The sequence below is a fragment of the Cololabis saira genome, chromosome 20 (genome assembly GCF_033807715.1).
Source record: "Cololabis saira isolate AMF1-May2022 chromosome 20, fColSai1.1, whole genome shotgun sequence".
NCBI lineage: Eukaryota > Metazoa > Chordata > Actinopteri > Beloniformes > Belonidae > Cololabis > Cololabis saira.
In genome coordinates, this window is record NC_084606.1 from 1821510 (window position 1) to 1844122 (window position 22613).

General features: G+C 43.2%; 2 protein-coding genes across 2 annotated transcripts in view; one reads left to right on the forward strand and one right to left on the reverse strand.

Moving 5' to 3' along the window:
* The window catches only part of LOC133420907 (secretory phospholipase A2 receptor-like), a 261469-nt gene that overhangs the window by 761 nt on the left and 238095 nt on the right, over positions 1 to 22613 (forward strand). The gene's annotated exons all lie outside the window — the stretch shown is intronic.
* Positions 18800 to 21664, reverse strand: LOC133420808 (tripartite motif-containing protein 16-like). Its single transcript, XM_061710642.1, has 2 exons — positions 20999 to 21664; positions 18800 to 19937 (listed from the first exon to the last, which is right to left on the reverse strand). Exons 1-2 carry the CDS (start codon positions 21647 to 21649, stop codon positions 18936 to 18938), a joined length of 1653 nt encoding a protein of 550 aa, XP_061566626.1. The 5' UTR covers positions 21650 to 21664; the 3' UTR covers positions 18800 to 18935.

A 22613-nucleotide genomic window follows, 5' to 3' on the forward strand; every position in this document is an offset into this window, starting at 1 on the left:
GGGTTAGGGTTAGGGTAAGGTAACCTCTGTAGACTCTCAGAGTGGCTGATACCAGCTGAGCTGGATCTGGGAAAAATCATCAGGACCAAAATCATTACAAGAGGGAAAAAGAGAGAGGAAAAAGGAAAAAAGAAAAAAAAGAGAAAAAGAGAAAGAAAAAAAGGTGGAAAAAAGACGAAATTTCAAGAAAAAGGCGAAATTTCGAGAAGTTCCTCTTCCTCCTCTTCCTTCCCTTCCTCCTTCTCCTCCTCCTCTTCCTTCCCTTCCTCCTCCTCTTTTCCTTGTTTTCCTCTTTTTTTCCCTTCTTTTCCTCTTTTTTTCCTTCTTTTTTTTCCTTCTCTTTTTCCTGTATTTTTCTTGATTTTTTTCCCCTCCCTCTGGCCCCGCCCCCTCCAGCCCTGGCCCCGCCCCCTCTGGTGACGTCATCACCTAGGTTCAGCAGCAGGAACAGAAGGTTCTAGAAGGTTCCTAGCTCTGTAAGGGTTAGGGTTAGGGTAAGGTAACCTCTGTAGACTCTCAGAGTGGCTGATACCAGCTGAGCTGGATCTGGGAAAAATCATCAGGACCAAAATCATTACAAGAGGGAAAAAGAGAGAGGAAAAAGGAAAAAGGGGAAAAAAAAGAAAGAAAAGAAGGCGAAATTTCAAGAAAAAAGGCAAAATTTTGAGAAATTCCTCCTCCTCCTCCTCCTCCTCCTCCTCCTCCTCCTCCTCCTCCTCCTCCTCCTCCTCCTTTTTTCCTCTTTTTTTCTGTTTTTTCCTTAATTTTCTTCTTTTTTTCCTATTTTTTCCTATTTTTTTTCCTTTTTCCCCCTTTTTTCTCCTTTTTTCCAATTTTTACCTCTTTTTTCCCTTTTTTCCTCTTTTTTATCCTATTATTTCCTCTCTTTTCAACTTTTTTTCCTCTTTTTTTCCTCCTTTTTTCCTCTTTTTTCCAATTTTTTCCTCTTTTTTCATATTTTCTTCCTCTTTTTTCCTTTTTTTCTTCTTTTTCTCCTTTTTTCCTCTTTTCTTCCCTTTTTTTCCTCTTTTCCTCCCTTTTTCCTTTTTTCTTCTTCTCTTTTTCCTCTTTTTTCCTCCTCGTTTTCCTCTTTTTTCTCTTTTTTCTCCTCTTTTTTTTCCTCTTTTTTATCCTATTATTTCCTCTCTTTTCAACTTTTTTTCCTCCTTATTTTCCTCTTTTTTCCAATTTTTTCCTCTTTTTTTCATCTTTTCTTCCTCTTTTTTCCTTTTTTTCTTCTTTTTCTCCTTTTTTCCTCTTTTTTTCTCTTGTTTTCCTCTTTTTTTCCCTTCTTTTCCTCTTTTTTTCCTTTTTTCCTTCTTTTTTTTCCTTCTCTTTTCCCTGTATTTTTCTTGATTTTTTTCCCCTCCCTCTGGCCCCGCCCCCTCCAGCCCTGGCCCCGCCCCCTCAGAGTGACGTCATCACCTAGCTGGTTCAGCAGCAGGAACAGAAGGTTCTAGAACGCATATGTCAAAGTCAAGGCCCAATGAATTATCTATGGCCCCCGGAATGATATTTGATTAGTATTAGAACTGGCCCGCTGGCTGTAGCTGCCCGCTGGTGTTTTGCACGCACCAATACTACATTTCCCACAATGCAACAGTAACCCGCGAACTCACTGCAGCGCAACAATGTAACAAAATCACTGCAGCGCAACAAGGTATCGGTAACCTGCGAAATCACTGCAGCGCAGCAAGGTATCGGTAACCTGCGAAATCACTGCAGCGCAGCAAGCGGCTTCATCATTCATTAGCAGTCAGAGCAGATTTAAACTTTCAGCTATGGGGTTGTTAAGTCTGACGTCACACCCTTTCAAAATAAGACTTCCGGGTCCTGACGCTCTGACAGATAAACAAAACGAACGACAATGACGGACCCGGTGAACTTGTTTACGATCACTTCTTTCTTCACTGAGGTACCAGAGAGAGTGAAAAAAGGGTTAAACTCGTTTAATTTAATCCTGGTGGAATAATAAAGGGTAGCGTCCAGGCATCACAGAAAAAGAGAGTTTACGAGGTTGAAGTGAGTTATAAATTAGCCGTAAGCTATCTAGTTAGTTGACATCTAAAGATGATAACGTTATGCTAAAAAACGGATAGGACTGCTACAACTTTTGATGTAAACGAAGATGAAAAACTTAATATGTCAGTAACGTTATAGGCCCCTATATCAGCTATGTTTTGGAGTGTTAGTGAAGTTAAGCAAGTTGAAATATAATGATGTGCCAGCCCCCGGCTAGCAACAGAAGTATTGTTAGGCTAAGATGTGTTAGGGTGAGAGAGTTGAAATGTTTTCAATGTAACGTCAGGTTCATGTTGAGGGACAGGCAGTTAAATACAGCAGCTGCCAGTGCCCAATCGGCAAGGACAAGTGCCACCATATGGCAGCTCTGCTGATCTGGACAGAAAAAAATGTGTCCCGCACCGATGTCGAGTGTGTGTGGAAGAGGCCGAAGATGCCGAAGACGGAAATCACAGCTAAGCGAGTGTCTGTGATGGCACCATCCACAACACAAGGTTAGTAATTCATTTGCAAATGATGCTGTCTGATGTTGTTGCTTGTTTTGAATTATTTACTTAACGTTATGTGGTTTAAAGCTATTATATTATGTGAAGATGAATCGCATTCATCAAACTTTGGTAATATACACTCATAACACGTCATAATATTATTTCAGCTGGAGTAAAAAGATCTGTCACCCAGGAGGACAAGGACTGGGTACGGGCATCCCTGTCACAGCTTGGGCGTTTTACTGGAATGGGATGGATTTTGAGCCCAGAAACTCCTCAGGTACGACTTGTGTCTTTTGTACTTTGATATTATAGATATCAGACTGTCTGCTTTAATTGAGATGTTTTGTATTCACTATGTGGTCACTAACTATTACAGAGGACATGAAACACTGTTTAATATGAGTGTGGTTTGTTTCATCTTGGGTAAGATATGGCTCTGAAATATAACATGAATTTCATTTGAGTTGTCTGCAAAACATTTTTCATAGCGTATATATGTGTTATAGTTTAACACATGACATTAATCAGGAAGGGATTCCCCTCAATTCAGCTAACACATTATATAAGTTTTCAATCAATTTAATATAGTTTTAAGCTGTCAGATTTTCTCAACCCCTGTTTCCTGATCAGACGTTGTTTCCTGATAAATGCCATGGTGACAGATATCCACACACCACACTCATAGAGTGGTCAGCCAGAGCCAAGACCATCCTACAAGCAGCAGAGAGTAGCGACTTCTTTTTGGAGTTGGATGAAGAAACTGGTACCCTGGCACTAAAACAACTCCATAACTACTGGCATCAGATCCAGGGCAACCTACACCTGACTGGAGCTAACAGTTGTCACCTCATTGTATGGACTCCCCTTGACCTTGTCATCCTGCCAGTGCTCAAAGATCCGACATGGGCTCTTAACATTGACATTCTGGAAACATTTTATAAAGAGCGTTTCCTTCCAAACATTGTGTCACAGTTTTAAATTAAAAACAAAAAGGAGGAGATGCCAGCAACACTTGGTGTCCTTCTTGATGACTTTTATTAACTCAAAGCCATTTTCAGAGCAAAGAGCTCCATACTGCCAGAGTTTTTGGGCATTTTGGCTGATGTTCAAAGACCCACAGAATATTGAGTTTTAGGAGTACATAAACATTGATGGATCACTCATCCAAATAGACACTTTGCTGCCATCTACTGGCCTGATATTTACTGACAAGTTGCGCCAGCATGCAATGGCAGTGAACGGTTGTAAATAGATTGATGCCAATCGGCGTCAATGGCAGTGAATGTGTTAATGAACTGCGTTGGCGCTTACCCTATTACACAGACTGTTTTCAACAGGTCTTCTTCAGTGTGTCACACTGAAGAAGACCTCTGCATCACTGAAGAAGACCTCTGTATCACTGAAGAAGACCTCTGTATCACTGAAGAAGACCTCTGTATCACTGAAGAAGACCTCTGTGTGTCTGAAGAAGACCTCTGTATCACTGAAGAAGACCTCTGTATCACTGAAGAAGACCTCTGTATCACTGAAGAAGACCTCTGTATCACTGAAGAAGACCTCTGTGTGTCTGAAGAAAACCTCTGTATCACTGAAGAAGACCTCTGTATCACTGAAGAAGACCTCTGTATCACTGAAGAAGACCTCTGTATCACTGAAGAAGACCTCTGTATCACTGAAGAAGACCTCTGTGTGTCTGAAGAAGACCTCTGTGTCACTGAAGAAGACCTCTGTATCACTGAAGAAGACCTCTGTATCACTGAAGAAGACCTCTGTATCACTGAAGAAGACCTCTGTATCACTGAAGAAGACCTCTGTGTCACTGAAGAAGACCTCTGTATCACTGAAGAAGACCTCTGTATCACTGAAGAAGACCTCTGTATCACTGAAGAAGACCTCTGTGTGTCTGAAGAAGACCTCTGTGTGTCTGAAGAAGACCTCTGTATCACTGAAGAAGACCTCTGTATCACTGAAGAAGACCTCTGTATCACTGAAGAAGATTCTGTCGAAACCAGTCTGTGTAATAGGTCATATAAGTCATCACGAAGGACACCAAGTGTTGCTGGCCTCTCCTCCTTTTGTTCTAAGTACATGTTTTACTTAAAGGGGACCTATTATGAAAAACACGTTTTTTCTTGTTTTAACATATTTAAAGTGGTCTCCCCTCACCCTGCCAACACAGAAAAGATGATACCCCATGAAAATCTGCAAGGTCTGCTCCCCCCCACCTTACAGAGTCCCCCAGTGTCATGTGGTTTCTGTGAGCCGTTTGGATTGGTGCATTTTCTTTACGTCACCAAAATGCAAACCACGCCCTCGGTCTCCTCCGCTGCTGAAACCACGCCCACAACCAGCTCTGCCGCTCGAGCTCCGCCATTGTTTACAAGCCGTGGCTGCTGAACAGCGAGGGAGAGTAGAAATGAGGTTTTGCCTCGACATTTACCCTCATAAAAGGATCAGATCCCACAGCACGGACCCGGCAACTGCACACGAGTCAGCGGTAAGTTCCGGTTTTTATGTCATTTATATTTGTATGATCTTAGCATGGGCTAAGTATTTAGCTTAGCTCCGGAGCCCCGGCGCCGCATACGGAGCTGCGGGGGCTGCTCACGGACCGGACCGTCGAGGAGCCCCGGGCCCGGAGCTCTATCAGTACCGTAATACATTTTTCTTCTGTGGTTTCAGATCTTTCAAGCACCTGGAGCTGTTCACATTCAGAAGACGCGCGGTCCTTCCTTGAGCCAGCAATACTGCATACATTTTATTTATATATTTTAACAATAAAGTTGCCATTTGTGAAAATTCAGTGTTGTGGTTTCTTTAGTTACATGATTCATTTGTCTTGTAACATAAGAAGTGAAATGATGAGGAATCAGAGTAAATAACTGGTGTAACTGTTTAGAATTAAATTAAATCTTCCTGTGTGAATTAGTGTGAAGACGAGGTGACTAAAGGCTGATTTATGGTTCCGCGTTTCACCAACGCAGAGCCTACGGCGTAGGTACGTGTCGATTTAACGCAGAACCGTGGACACGCTTTGCTACGCAGCCGCTGCTCTTCTGCGACGCTTATGCTCCTCCCCTGCTACACGTCATTCAAGCAGCCAATCAGCACAGAGCCTCATTATCATACCCCCCCCTCCCCTCAGAATGGAGCACAGAAAAAGAGGTTAGAAGCGGTAAAACTATAGACACGGCCCACAGGCTGAATTTCTGATTTATGTAGAAAAAACAAGCTTTAGATTGTTTTTAAGACATTCAAGGGCTGTTTAAAATAGGTATTAGATGCCATAATAGGTCACCTTTACTTAAGTACAGTTCTGAGGTACTTGTATTTCCGCTTTGTCCTACTTTTTACTTCCACTCCACTACATTTCTGGTAAATATTGTAAACATTTTTTCTGGTAATTATTGTACCTTCTACTCCACTACATTTATTTGACATCTTTACTTTTCAGATGAAGATTTGACGATGTTAATGTCTGCACTTGAACATACCCTACATTCATGATCTGTAAATACTAATGTCCTCTTGTTTTGGCAGTAACACAATGTCTGAAACACTTAATACAACATGTTTATAAAGAACAGTAACATTCTTTTTTACCTGGTATTACTTTTTTAATTCATCCATCCATCCATCCATCCATCCATCCATCCATCCATCCATCCATCCATCCATTGTCCACCGCTTTATCCGTTACCGGGTCGCGGGGGCAGCAGCCTCAGCAGGGATGCCCAGACTTCCCTCTCCCCGGACACCTCCTCCAGCTCTTCCGGGGGGAGTCCGAGGCGTTCCCAGGCCAGCCGAGAGACATAGTCTCCCCAGCGTGTCCTGGGTCTTCCCCGGGGTCTCCTCCCGGTGGGACATGCCTGGAACACCTCCCTAGGGAGGCGTCCAGGAGGATCCGGTACAGATGCCCAAGCCACCTCAGCTGACTCCTCTCAATGTGGAGGAGTAGCGGCTCGACTCCGAGCTCTTCCCGGGTGACAGAGCTCCTCACCCTATCTCTAAGGGAGCGTCCAGCCACCCTGCGGAGGAAACTCATCTCTAAGGGAGCGTCCGGCCACCCTGCAGAGGAAACTCATCTCTAAGGGAGCGTCCAGCCACCCTGCAGAGGAAACTCATCTCTAAAGGAGGAAACTCATCTCTAAGGGAGGAAACTCATCTCCAAGGGAGCGTCCAGCCACCCTGCAGAGGAAACTCATCTCTAAAGGAGGAAACTCATCTCTAAGGGAGGAAACTCATCTCTAAGGGAGGAAACTCATCTCCAAGGGAGCGTCCAGCCACCCTGCGGAGGAAACTCATCTCTAAGGGAGCGTCCAGCCACCCTGCGGAGGAAACTCATCTCGGCCGCTTGTATCCGCGATCTTGTCCTTTCGGTCACTACCCAAAGTTCATGACCATAGGTGAGGGTAGGGGCGTAGATCGACCGGTAAACCGAGAGCTTTGCCTTTCGACTCAGCTCCTTCTTCACCACGACGGACCGATACATCGACCGCATTACTGCGGCCGCCGCACCGATCCGCCTGTCGATCTCGCGCTCCGTTCTCCCCTCACTCGTGAACAAGACCCCAAGATACTTAAACTCCTCCACCTGAGGCAGGAACTCTCCCCCAACCTGGAGGGTGCAAGCCACCTTTTTCTGGTCGAGAACCATGGCCTCAGACTTGGAGGTGCTGATTCTCATCCCAGCTGCTTCACACTCGGCTGCAAACTGCCCCAGTGCAGGCTGAAGGTCCTGGCTCGAGGGAGCCAACAAACCACATCATCTGCAAAAAGCAGAGATGAAATCAAGTGGCTCCCGAACCGTACCCCCTCCGGCCCCTGGCTGCGCCTAGAAATCCTGTCCATAAAAATTATGAACAGGACCGGTGACAAAGGGCAGCCCTGCCGGAGTCCAACATGCACCGGGAACAAGTCTGACTTACTGCCGGCAATGCGAACCAGACTCCTGCTTCGATCATACAGAGACCGGACAGCCCTTAATAGAGGGCCCCGGACTCCATACTCACTCAGCACCCCCCACAGAATGGCACGAGGGACACAGAGGTCAAATGCCTTCTCCAAGTCCACAAAACACATGTAGACTGGTTGGGCAAATTCCCATGAACCCTCGAGCACCCTGCGGAGGGTATAGAGCTGGTCCAGTGTTCCACGACCGGGACGAAAACCGCATTGTTCCTCCTGAATCCGAGGTTCGACTATCGGCCGTAATCTCCTCTCCAGTACCCTGGAATAGACTTTCCCCGGGAGGCTGAGGAGTGTGATCCCCCTGTAGTTGGAACACACCCTCCGGTCCCCCTTTTTGAAGAGAGGGACCACCACCCTGGTCTGCCAGTCCAGAGGCACTGTCCCCGACTGCCACGCGATGCTGCAGAGGCGTGTCAGCCACGACAGCCCCGCAACATCCAGAGACTTGAGGTACTCAGGGCGGATCTCATCCACCCCCGGTGCCACCGAGGAGCTTTTTAATTCAAGTTTTCCTCAAATCAAATCACTCATGAAAATCAGTTTACAAGAATATACATTTATCACAATGGGTCTTATTTCATGTCAAACTATTCAAATCATGCCCTTATATACATGTAACAAATCCTTATGGCCACTGGGAAACAGTCCTCCACATTTAACACACTGACAATCATTCATTCAATTTCACGCAGAATGGGTGTTTGCAAATTTGTTAGACACACACATACTTTCAGTATTTTGTTGATGTTTTTCCTGAACTGGTGTGGGATGTGGTGCAAAATGCTGTACAATTTCAGCCTTTGAATAGAACGCTCCACATGTATCCTTGCATGGGAGATTAACCTGTTATTGTTCACTTCCTCCTGGGTGAACTGTCCATTGACGAGGAAAGACGGAATGTTCAGCAGAACTCCTTCTGGCAAAATGTCCCGTATGGTGAAGCCCTTGTCCGCCATGACCATATCACCTGGCTTAAGATGCTGGAGAAGTCCACAGTCAGCTGTTATGGCCTTGTCTGAGGCACTCCCTCCATACAGGTCACTGGTGAAGGTCAGAGTGGTCCGTCCTTTGTACTGGCTGTACAAATGGCTCAAAAGCATACAAGTGTGGTATTTAAAAAATAGAGCGGGAGCAAAATTTAGTTTGATTGTGCTTTATTTAAGTTATTACATTAATCAAACCCATAGAAATCCCAATCCTCCGTTTCTGATTCATCCGAGCCTGATCAATGAGTCCTGCGAAGGGCAGAGCCCGCAGCTCTCTGGGCGGTGAGTCTTCGGGCAGAGACGGGTCTTCAGGCCTCTGCCGCGCAGCTCCCCGGGAGCAGCGTCTCCTTCTCCGCTCCAGGCGCCCCGCCACGGAGCCTACGCCGTAGGCTCTGCGTTGGTGTAACGCGGAACCATAAATCAGCCTTTTGCTTGGATGATCTGAAATGAACAGAAAAAAAAAAAAAAAAAAAAAGGTCCGTGAGCGGCCCCGCAGCTCCGAGCTAAGCTAAATACTTAGCCCATGCAAAGATCATACAAATAACATTAAACAAAAAGGAACTTACCGCTGACTCGTGTGCAGTTACCGGGTCCGTGCTGTGGGATCTGATCCTTTTATGAGGGTAAATGTCGATGCAAAATCTCATTTCTACTCTCCGTCGCTGTGGAAACAGTCACCGCTTCTAAACAATGGCGGAGCTTGAGCGGGCGTACAGAGCTGGTTGTGGGCGTGGTTTCAGCAGCGGGGGCTGAACCTATGGAAATCTGCTCCCGTCGTGACGTCACGACGGGAGCAGATTCTAATCGGCTCAAAAAAAGTCACGTGACACTGGGGGACTCTGCAGGGCGGGGGTCACAGACCTTGCAGAAATTCATGGTATTTCATCTCCCCTCTGCTGGCAGGGTGAGGGGAGACCACTTTATATATGTTAAAACAAGAAAAAACAGGTTTTTCATAATGGGTCCCCTTTAACGTTACTTTAGTTCTGTATTAGTCATGCACAGCAATTACAGTGAAACAGTCATTGGCAATGGGAATCTTAAATCTCAGGCTGCCTCTAATAATGCTCAAATGTATAGAAAAGAAGATGCAAGAAAAAGAAAAAGTAAAGATAAGGATCTCAGATATAAAATGGTGTAGAAGTTAAATTTAATTGTAATTTATTTATTTAAAGACAGGGACAGTGCACAATTAATCTTGTACAAGAGCATATGCATTGTGCCAGATTGTAGCAGATTGCTATTTTCCACCTGTAGTCCCTGGGCAGGTAGTAATAAAATAGAATACAGGGGTAATATAAAACTGTTGTAAAACTGTTGTAACACATGTACAGTAATAATAAACTGCAATGTAGATAGGTTGTGCACTCTAAGAAACGGAGGAGATTAATGTGTTTAACCACGGAGAGCATAACAGTTTCACAACCAGTATATGCATAATGGGAACTGGTAAGGACAGGTAAAAACAAAAAAAGGGTGTAAACAGGTAATGTTAACTGGATGTAGACAGTAGTATCAGCTGTGCTGTTGCTTGGTTCGAACAAAAACACCGTAAAAACCCATTACATTTATCAGGGATATCCGCAAACGGTCAGTTTGTCTTTTACGAGTAGGTGCAAAAGCTAGTGCTAACTTTAGCTACCTAACTAGCCCAAACTTTGTTTTTCTTGATTCGTTTAAGAATTGTAACTCACCTTATCAACTGCAGCCATTTCCTCTTCTCTTTCTCGTCGCAAGGAAAGCGGAAGAATGACAGTGGTATCAATGTCTTAGACTCAGATCTGTTGTTACAACGGGGAACACAGCACTGCGGCATGTTTGAATGACGAGGAGCAGGACCCGGAAGTAGTATTTTGAAAGGGTGTGACGTCACGACTTAACAGCCCCATATTAGTTAGAACTAAGACGTTTTTTTTTCATTATGCACTTCGAGAAAAAAGTTGAAATGTCGAGATTAATGTTGAAGTACAATCTGGAGAAAAAAGTCAAGAAAAAAGTTGAAATATAGAGAAAAAGGTTGATATGTCGAGATTGAAAAGGAAAGGAAAATGGAAGAATGGGTTCCCCTCTGACCCTCCCCATCCCAGCATGTTTTAATACAGTTGTGTCCACAGGGAATCGTCACCGCATCCTTCAGTAGATCCAGACAGATGGAACAAGAGAACTTTACTGAATATATCCGATTTCCTTCCTGCGCCATTTCACCTCAGAACAACAGCAGAATGCTCTTCGGTTCCGTTTCCTGCAAAGCAGATTGATGTCACTAAACAGTCAAACCAAGCCCCACCCACCCCCTTCGCTTTCACCCTTTATTTTATTCTACCTTTTGGCTGCTTTGTGGTTTTCTTTTGTTCAGATAAAAATATCCTTGTCTGAACCAAAGAAAACCACAAAGCTATCAACACTGAAGACATAATGAACACAATACAACAACTGTCTTTTGGTTTTTGCATCTCAGTGATGAAACCAACCTCATTGCATCCAGATCAGTGACTTGGGAGGAACCAGGAAACATCCTGCCGGAGCTCCGCTTTTCGGGGAGGAGTTATCTGTGACTGGTTCTCTCCAGGAAATGGAGAGTTACTGGGGTAAAATGATTCGGTTCAGATACTGACTTCTGAACTTCATCTATGGGAATAGCTGAGATTGTTAGTCATTTCTGTCGGTGGGAACCATCCACATGACCGCCCAGTTCAATCAATCAAACAAACATCCTGCTGTTGCAGAGCCGCTACACTTGCGTCTGATCTTGAACATGGTCTCTTTGCTCCATCCAGTGTTTTATTGGTGATTCTACGCCTAAGAATCTCAGCCTCAGGACACCTACAGTACTCTGAACTCGTTCCTGTAGTGTCTCAGCCTAATGGGACAGTTTTACCAACCTACCTTTGCAGTATTATTGTTAATCCATAAAATAAGGAATAAACAAGAGGACATGCATGGTGATGTCAAACACGCTGCTTGAGTTTTTAATAATTCCTGTTTTAATATCCCAGATATTGCTGGAAACCCACATCTGCAAATGTCCTTGGCCCACATTTGGACTGACATTACGGTGCTGGTTCGGTTCAATTGTGCCTAGATTTTGCACGACTAATAACAACAAAGTTCTTTTAGACTTTTTAGATCCATCCATTTCCTATAGCTGTTTAATCCTGTACAGGGTGACGGAGGTCTGCTGGAGCCTATCCCAGCCCATCACAGGTGAAATGCAGGGGTACACATGTAACATCTGAATAGTAACGGACCTCAGTCATCTGGGGCAAACTCAGATCTGAATCGCCGTTCCTTCACATCAATAGACGCTTGTTGAGGTGTTTTGGTGACCTGGGGCCTCATTTATAAAAGAGTGTGTAGGATTCATACTAAAAGTGCACGTAAACCCAAAAGCCGAAAATGGCGGGCGCAAAAAAAATCCTGATTTATAAAACCGTGCGCACGCACACTTGCACGCAATGTTCTCTTTATAAATCCCAGTCCAGCTGGAAGGTTGAAGGTGAATTCGCCTAATATCCCTCCCTCTACACGCCCACTTCATACCATAAATGGGCAATGCAAAGTACTTGATGACTGCATTTGCATATGAATGAGCCTGCTGAGCATGTGCAGCGCCACCTGCAGTCTGTTTCTGCTGCGTCAGGATGGATGAGACGTGTCGAGCCACCGTAAATTTCTCAGTCTCCGTAAATTTCACGGAGACTGAGATGGAGATGTTGTGGATGAGGTGGAGCCCAGGAAAACCACATTATTTGGTGGTCACAGTAAAAGTAGAAAAAGTATATAAACAGTATAAGTATAAGAGGAGGTTCCCGGCGTGTCCTGCACCGCGGCTGCAGCAGCACCAGAGTCCTGACAGACGCTGAGCTTCAAACACAGAGGGACACGATCAGCGCTATTATATTATAAGTCTGATATGTGATGACATTATTAAGAGTATGAGATGAATCTGGCTTCATTTCACCACCTCACCGCCTGCGTCTCCAGTTCCCCAGATCTTCAGACTGTTTCTGCGGGAGGGTCAGGGTTGGCGTAGGGTTACGCACATTTTTCGGTTATTTTTTTTTTCTTTTTAAATCCCAACCTTACTGGTTCTGTTACTTGAACCAGTCACTGAAGCAGAAGTTGTGAATGCCCTCACACAGTGCGAATCTAAATCTTCAGTAGATGTAGACGAAATTGACATGAGACTGTTGAAGGCGTTACAAAAAGGAATTATAACACCACTCACGCACATATGTAACTTATCCTTCAAAACCGGTGTATTTCCAGACAAGATGAAAATAGCAAAGGTATTACCATTGTATAAAAGTGGTGATATAAATATGACTACAAACTATCGCCCGGTCTCCTTATTGCCGCAGTGTTCAAAGATTTTAGAAAAACTCTATAATAGCAGATTGGAAAAGTTCATGACTGAACACAACATCCTGTGTGATAGCCAATACGGGTTCAGAAAGCAACATTCGACAGCACTTGCCCTCACAGAGTCCATATAACTGATTAAAGATGCGCTTGACCACAAATTATATATAGTAGGCATCTTTATTGACCTCAAAAAAGCTTTTGACACTATAAATCACGATATTTTGATTGAAAAATTATATGATTACGGTATCAGAGATACAGCTTTAAGATGGATCAAAAGCTATCTATCTGGTAGAGTCCAATATGTCCAGATGGGAACAAATAGGTCTACATGCCTAGACGTCGTCTGTGGGGTCCCACAGGGGTCAGTCTTAGGCCCTAAGCTATTTACTCTATATATCAATGATATAATCAAAACATCTGATGTATTAAAACTTATTTTATTTGCTGATGATACAAATATTTTCTGCTCAGGAAACGACTTGAATATACTGGAAAAAGTGATTAACAGAGAAATGACAAAACTAAATACATGGTTTAATATAAACAAATTATCACTAAATCTGGCAAAGACCAAATTCATGTTATTTGGGAGAAATAATGTAAAGAAAAGCATAAACTTGCAAGTTAATGGAAACAATATAGAAAGAGTGAGGGAACATAAGGTTCTGGGTATATTAGTGGATGACCTCTTGACATGGCGACCACATGTAAAAATAATTCAAAATAAGATGGCAAGGAGTGTGTCCATTCTGTGGAAATTGCAGAAATCTCTCAATTTAAACTCGCTTAAGACCATATACTCGGCACTAATAGTCCCACATATGAGGTACTGTGTAGAAAATTGGGGTTTCACTTACAAGGGCATTACAGAACCAATATTTAAATTGCAAAAAAAAGCGCTTCGCATCATTCATTCTGTCCCAGCCAGGGCACATACGAACGAACTGTTCATAAAGACGAAATATCTAAAACTGAGAGAGATACTTCATTTTCAGATGCTACAAACAATTTACAAAGCAACACAGGCGGCATTACCAGTAAATGTTCAGAAATTGTTCACTCTTAGTCAAGGTCCTCACAGCATGCGCAGCTCGCTGCAGTTTAAACAGAAAAAGATAAGGACAACGATGGGAAGCCATAGTTTGTCAGTAGCTGGTGTGAAAATGTGGAATAGCCTAAACAATGAATTAAAGTTAGCAAGAAATTTAACTGTTTTCAAACATGAGTTAAAGAAGCTGTTATTGAAGGAATATCAAACCTAGGTACAGGAAGGCAATGTCTGGCTATGTGTACGAAACAATGGCAATGTGGGAAAATCAGCACTGGAACACCTGGCATGGAAACAAAACATGGAAACAAAACAAAGTGACTATAAAATGTGTGTGTGTGACATTGAGCTCTATCACAGCACAGCAGATATCACGACCAAGCAGAACATAAAATCAAGAATGGAGATTCTGAACTGGTCAGTAAATGCTATTGACAAGATTTTTTCTACACGGCGTGCTGGGACAGGGGAACCGGCCTGTCCAGATGGGACATTCTTGGCGGGATACACTATGGACAGTTGGAATAAATGGAAAGTGGTGTGTCTTGGGGTGCTGGATATGGAAGACGTGGAGGACGTCTATATCTTCACGGGCATGACGGTGGGCCTGGTGATCCTAGGGCTTGGCGGTGTCTGGATGCTACAAAAGCTGAGAAAAGTGAGAGCTGATCAGGCAAAGCTGCTCTCTGGCCTCTCTGACATCAAGGGGAGACTGACCAGTGTATGGTCGGATGTGTCCAAAGCTCGTGAGGAGATGAAGTCAGTACGAGCGGAGGGGGCAAAGGCTGTGGCGGCTAGAGAGCCAGAGGACAGCGACTAATCGAAATCTGCATTGACACACGCACCTCCATTGCAAAGTGGATTGCATGCAAAAAGAGACTTGGACATAAAAATAACTGAACAGTGGACACAGTAGTAAATCACAGGAACGGTGATCAGGATGAGTGGACTGGACACGTGTACAAACATACATGCTATCTGGACTGTGAAGGATGAAATTAGACAAATTGCTATGTGGTAAACTATGTATCTTACTGAATTCTGTTGTTGATGTGATCATGAATCTTACATAGAACGGGGCGGGACTTTGATAAGCGTCAGCTTCTCCCGTACCCTTTTCGTCATGTGCTGAGTATGCAATGTATAATGTTCTGGAGATGAAATGTGTCTATATAAACATGCCGAAATAAACGAAATAATAATAATAATAAAACCTTTCCGTAGAAATTGGCTTGCGCATCTTTCAAGCCCTGTTTTGTGCGCAAGCAAGCTTTATAAATGAGGCCCCTGGTCAGGATCTCTACTGGACTCCTTCCAGAGGAGGTTTTCTGGCCATCGCTCCTTTAGAAGGAAGCTGCTGTGGATACTGGCCATTTCTCAGTAACAAGTAGCATAGCTTGTAGCTCACACTTGTCAAGGTAAAATGTATTTATATACCACATTTGAAAACACCCTGTTACAACCAAAAACGTAATAATGGCCAATAACGTAATAACTGCCAATAACGTAATAATTTTGGCCATTTCAAATGTAATAAGGCCAATAGTGTAATAATGTGCCAATAATGTAATAAAACTTTTGAGCCAATAACGTAATAACTTTTTGCCGATAATGTAATAAGGCATTACATTATTGGCTGGTTATTACGTTATTGGCCTGGTATTAAAAAAATATTACAAAATTATTACATTATTGGCAAAAAGTTATTACATTATTGACTCAAAGGTTTTATTACATTATTGGCACATTATTACACTATTGGCTTTATTACATTTGAAATGGCCAAAATTATTACATTATTGGCAGTTATTACGTTATTGGCCGTTATTACGTTTTTGGTTGTAACACACCCAAACCTGACTGAATTGCTTTACAGGCTTTACAACAAGAGCACATCAAAACGAACAGAGAAAAGCAGAAATTCATGGGTTTAAAACAACCACTGACCAGTAACAAAATGTTTAAGAGCTTTAATGTCTCTTCAGTCTGGAAAAGCCCTTGGATTAGATGGGTTCACACCTGAATTTCACAGCACACAGGAGGTTCGGAGTGAGAGGCTTAACATCCAGCACCGGGATGCCGTCATTGTTGTGTGTTTTATAAAAATGTGAAAATATTTCCACATGATCGTGGCATGATGCGCCACAAATAGGCTTTATTTGAACTCTCTTGCCTAAAAATATAATTTCATAATGTTTAACTCCACAATGGGCCTCTATCAATGAAAATGAAAGGATGCATTGACATGAGGGTAGACGTAACGTTTGAAGTGAATTAAACAAAGTATGACAAAGTTAGGCTTTATTTGGTTATGATTTCATATTTTGAAAAAAACAGAGTGACAGATTTCTTCAACTTTTCTTTATCAAGAAATAGGAAAACATCCTCATATTCTACACGTTCCTGTTAAATAGCCCAGAAAAGATAGCAAAATCCCCAGAAAATGGAAGATAAAAGGAAGCTTAAAGTTAAACACCCGCTGATGATTTCATCAAAACGTAATGATTCGCAGCAGCCGCCTGTAGCTGACCTTAAGAGTCTCTGGAAACAGTAAGGAGGTACTTAGTATTGCCAACATGATTTTATTGAGCTGTGACATATTTCTAACAGCTTCTTTTCTTTGCCATGTTTTTTTAATCCCAATTAAACACCAATCCAGGTGAAATGAGTAATTTACGACAGCTAAGAGAACAGTTCATGCTCAACAAGCTCTGAATAAAGGACCAAACTTAAAACAGAGATGCATAAAATCATTCTTCAGAAACTTTTCAGAAAATAGTAAATATTTGTCTTCCGAACAGTTCACAATCAAATCTAAACATATCCCCATCTCCATCAAGTGTGACATAAAAATCATCAAATATTTATAACTCAAGACCGTCATAATTGTGAGAAAAGACCAAAACAAGATATACAGATGTTGGGGTCGCCCATATGCCCATGTGAACTCTGAACTTATAAAATGTATGAACATTTTGTGATTATGAAGTCCAGTAAGGCCAGACTCGGCCCTTCTTCCTGAAGTCAGTTTTATGACCCCCTGCTGCTAACTTCTGGTTATCTCGGCCGGGCTCGAGATAGTCCGTTTACGACCCCCGCTGCATGGCAGATCAAAGCAGGACAGCAAAACCCAGTAAACCAGGCCTCGGAGGGGGGGGTGCTGCCCCTTTGAACAGAAGAAAACTTTGAAACCCTGGTCAACCCCCCAAGCCTGAAACCGGCTTTAATGTGCCTCCTAAAATGGCCGCCGTGCCATGAACTACAATCCCAGCATGCCTTGCGGGATGGGGCGGCGCCTAGAAGCGGCGCGCATCCAATCACAAACGAGGCACCGATGATGTCACCGCAGCGCGCGTAGGATCAAAACCCTGCCGCTGCTCCCTTTCTCTCTCTTCCGATCAACCTCTCTTCCTGAACAGCAGGACGTTTGGCTCCGGGCCAAGGTCCCATCTTCCTTTCTCCCCCCGGCTGGGGGGAGGTGTAAGGCCCCCATCGGGCCGCTCCGTTGGACCTGCAGCCCGTTGAAGCCGCGGTCCGAGGAGCCGCTCCCATTAACTCAGTCTCAACTTTTCATCCGGAGCTCCGACTCCTGCTTCACGTGTCCCCGGTCCCTGTGAGCTGGAAAGGGGGGGGAAGCCGCTTCGAGGCTCGGCCACCGATCTAGGGTGAGACCCCGTTTCCTCTTTCCTAACTTCTCTCTCCGTCTGAGTTTCTCTTGGAAGGATTCTCCGGTCAGCCTGCCCAGATCAGACCGCGATGCATCCCGCCGCCCCATCCGGGGCCACGCGCTCACCAGCCCGACGGTAACCCGCACGTCCCAGAAGCGGACCGGCCCCGCGCGCACCCGAGACGACGTGATAGCCTCCGGACCGGGGGGGGAGCGCCGGCTGCTTCAGCTGTACCCCCGTCCTCTCGTGATTCCAGAGTCAGGAGGAGGAGCGGGAGAACTCTTGGATCGGACTCCGACCAAAGACCCGGCAGCAACCCCTGATCGGTTTTGAGACCTGGGTGTATAAGTTTAACTGGGAGTGTTACAGAGCTAAATCTGTGTTCAGAGCTGAGATTACATCAGCATCATTATCATGACTGTTGTCATTAATTTGTAGTCACTACTTTCTGCTAGTCATTCATGTTTTAAAGCGCCGTTTCGCCAGTTGATCACGGTTTAAACACCGGGATCACCACCCGTTCTAATTGCACGTGGCGTGGTTACAGTTCCGCCATCTTTAAAATACCACAGATACCCCGGCTTCTTTAAACACCGCAGCCATGTTTTAAACCGTACATGTTCGTGATATCATTTTTATTATTGCTTTGATTTCTTTTTCCATTCCATGCATTTAACTGTCATTTCATTTTTATTGATTGTTGTTTTTCTAGTTAGTTAATTGTTTTATAATAAGTTCTGCCATCAGGTTTATTTGGGGTGTTGCGTTTATCATCTTTTGACACCTGTATGTAAATAAATCCTGATTGATTTTTAATGAGTGGTTGTTGTTATTTCATACAAGATTTGGTCACAAATTGATTTGTTTATAGCAGAACCAGTGTTCGGATCCCACGCCTTCAATTGTTGTTCTGTACGTGATTTTAAGATTTGCTGTTATGCAGGATAATTCAAATCATATGAGACTGATTTTCTGCTGTTTAGTTATCATTTTCCCCCGGAGTAAGGCCCCGGGGATGGTGCCCCTACGAGAATTATTATCATTTTGATAATAAAATTTGATAAATAGTCAACTTTATTAATTATTAATAATTATTAATAATATTCATTAATAGCCTTCGATAACTGATCAGCTTAGCTACCTGAGTTGCACAACACAGAACAATCCCTCCATGTATGAAACCTTCAGGCAGCTGCACTGTAACTTGGATTGGTTTTCAGGCTAAAACTGTTTTTTTTTTCTTCATGCCAATGAAAAATTAAATTATGATTCACTTTGTTCATGAAAAAAGTTTTAGAGATGGCGGTCCCTTCAGACAAATATGCCTTCTCTCAAGCAAGTCTTTATATTTCATATAAAGATTTAAATGCTACTAAATAAACTAACAGAACTCAGCACAGTCTCCATCAGGACCTCCAAGAAAAAATCCAGCATAGAGCGGCTGGGTGAAGGAGGTCTGGACTCTGTGGAGGAGGGTCATGGTCTCAGAGACGCTGTAGAAGGACAGAAGACCAGCTCCGTGGTCCAGGTAAACTCCAACTCTGGATGAAGCAGGACCCGAGACGGAGGTTGCGATGTTGTCATGCCTGAAACTAAAATTATTGTTGCAGTGTAAAACCCAAGACTTGTCATTGTATCCAAACACGTGTGCATTAAAGTCTCCAGATCTGCCAATTGTCTCATAAGCAACGGCGACTCCAACGTGCCCACTTCTTTCCACCTCCCAGTAACAACACCCTGTCAGTGGGTTTTTGCCCAGAACCTGAGATATATGAATGAATCTGTCTGGATGCCGAGGGTGCTGTTTGTTACCTCTTTGAACTGTTACTTTTCTCTCCCCGTGTGATAAAACCAAAAAGTTGTTTGCAGTGTTTTGATCCAGAGTGATCTTTCTTGAATATTTCAAGAACCCATCTCTGGTCTTTGGTTCTGGTTCTGGTTCTGGTTCAGACAGTAAAACATCCACTTCAGCCACTGACAGTGACATGTTTGTCCACGTCTCTCTCAGAAGGTCCTGTAGTTTCTCTCTGGTCTCTGACACAGCTGCTGTCACGTCCTCAAAGTACCTGAGAGGACGAATCTGGATGCTGGATGAGAGTGTGGAGCCACTGAGGGGTGACGGTGAGGGGTAGTTGTGGAGGAACTGGTTGTGGTTCTCGGTGTCTGAGAGCTGCTCCAGCTCAGTGTCTCTCCTCTTCAGGTCAGTGATCTCCTGCCGCAGTTTCTCCTGAAGATCTTTGACTCGACTCACTTCGTGTTCCTGCTGGGATCTGACCTGCTGCTTCACATCAGAGCTTCTTTTCTGGAGGAGACGGATCACCTCGTTGAAGCTCTTCTCACTGTCCTCCACGGCTTTATCAGCAGAGACATTGATGTCTTTCACCTGTATAAACACCAATATGGATTTAGGAAACATCATTCTACAGAAATGGCTATACTTCAATTGGTTGATAAAATTCACACTGCAATCAATAATAATGAATACACTTTGGGAATCTTTCTTGATTTATCCAAAGCTTTTGACACAGTTGATTTTGATATTCTTCTTCAAAAATTATTACACTATGGATTTGCTTGAATCACTCATGTGTGGCTTTTCAATTATATTAATAACCGTCAGCAATTTGTTATAAATGATGGTAATTCATCAGAGAATCAGAAAATGCGGGGTCCCCCAGGGGTCTATACTCGGGCCCCTGTTATTTTAGATTTATATAAATGATTTGGCCGCAGCCTCGTCGTCCTTGTTTCCTGTACTTTTTGCCGATGATACAAACTTATTTATTTCACATAATTTTTGAAATGAAATGAAATGAAATGATTTTTCATCTCTAATGGGAAAGGCTAACCATGATTTAGAAAACATTTCAAAATGGTTTAAACTTAACAAACTATCACTGAATATAAAAAAAAATTAATTTGATTATATTTACGTCAAAAAATCAAATATATTGTAAATCTAACAGCAGTCCGTCCATAGGAGATGACCCGCTCACTCAGGTTACATCAACAACCTTCTTTGGTGTAATTATCCATGAAAGTTTAAGCTGGAGAAACCACATCAACCATGTCTGTAAAAACATATCTAAATCTATCTACTTCATTCAATCATTTTAAACATAAGCTCAGGACACATTTAATTGATCAGATTACATAATATGTCTAGATTTGTTATTTTTTCTTTATTCATGTAGATCCATGTATTCGATTCATGCTGCTGTTTATTTGCTTTGTCTTTGTTTTTAGACTGTAATCATGTATTCTGCATGTTTTAAATCTTTGTACAATATGTTGCTGTATTTTACAGGTAGAGGCCTCGTATTTAAGCCCCTTGGGCTTTTTGCCTCAGCCGAGCACATTACCAATCTCTTTTTTACATTTGTATGTTACTTGTTCTGTTTTTTATACTATGTTGAATAAATAAATAAATCAAATCAAAATCACCTCCTGCTGAAGCAGCTCCACGTCTTTCTCTCGGTCCTGGATTCTCTGCTGGATTTGTTGTCGACTCTCCTCCAGCTCCTTCTGCTTCTCACATCTTTCTGCTGCAGCTGAGACTGTTTCATGACCTTTATGTTCATCCATCGTACACAGATAACAGATACTCTGCTGATCAGTACGACAGAAGATCTTCATCACCTCATCGTGGAGAGAGCAGATGTTCTCCTGCAGGTTCTTGGAGGGATCCACCAGCTGGTGTTTCTTCAGCTGAGCTACATCATAGTGAGGTTGGAGATGTTTCTCACAATAAGAAACTAGACAGACCAGACAGGACTTGACAGCTTTCACCTTCCTCCCAGTGCAGAAATCACAGGTCACATCTTCAGGTCCAGCATAGCAGAGATCAGCAGGAGCAGCTTGGAGTCCAGTCTTCTTCAGATCCTCCACTAACTCTGCTAACATGCTTTTTCTCACCAGGACGGGTCTCGTCATGAAGGTTTCTCTGCACAGAGGACAGCTGTGGACTCCTCTGTGATCCTCCTCATCCCAGCATGTTTTAATACAGTTCATGCAGTAGTTGTGTCCACAGGGAATCGTCACCGGATCCTTCAGTAGATCCAGACAGATGGAACAAGAGAACTTTAGTGAATCCATCTTGTTTCCTCGTTTCTCAATTCCTCCTCACAACAGTGAATAATTGCAGTGTAATGATGACACCAGTCCCTGAGCTGTCTGATCTTTGAACAGAGAGCAACCTGGAAATATCTTATCAGATATGAACTTTATGATGCCGAGCAGGGAGGAGCTACCAATGGGACTTCACTCCATGTGTGTGTGTGTGTGTGTGTGTGTGTGTGTGTGTGTGTGTGTGTGTGTGTGTGTGTGCGTGTGTGTGTGTGTGTGTGTGTGTGTGTGTGCGTGCGTGGGTGGGTGTGTGTGCATGATTGGGAGTGACGTGAGGAAAGAAATGTGCAATAATGTGTAGGTTTTCTCTTCTGTGGGTCCTCTGTGCAATAATGTGGACATTTGTGCAATAAGTTCATTCGGGCTCTGTGCAATAATTTTTTCTTCTACTCAGGGGTATTGTGTAATAGGTTTTCTGGGAACTGGAAGTGGGAATTGATGTGTGTTAACTATAGTGTGGTTTGATTGCACATGTGGGTGGAGACTTCAGGGTTATGTTTATATCTTTATTGGAGTGTGATTGTCACCTGTGCCTCTCGTGTCCAAGACAAATTTATCCTAAGGGAGACAATAAAGATTCATCTTATCTTATTTAGGGAGGATTAAAACATGTAAATCAGTTGAAACTGTTGAATTTTATACAGATGATACGATTACATACACTGCACTACCCAAACTCTAGTTTTAGAATTTTTTACATAAAACTTTTCCACCATCTAGTGTTTGATTTGTGGTTCTACAGTTGCTACTTTATTTGCATAACAAATGTCATAAAATATGTGCAACACAATGAGCTTTACAAGGCCCATTTACATTTAACAGGTTTCTGTTTTAGTCACAAAAGTAGAATCAAGTCCGAAGCTTTTTCAGGCAGATTTGTTGCTCTCATATTGTCAAATATCCAGTCATTTTCTGATCTTCATTGTCTGCAGTT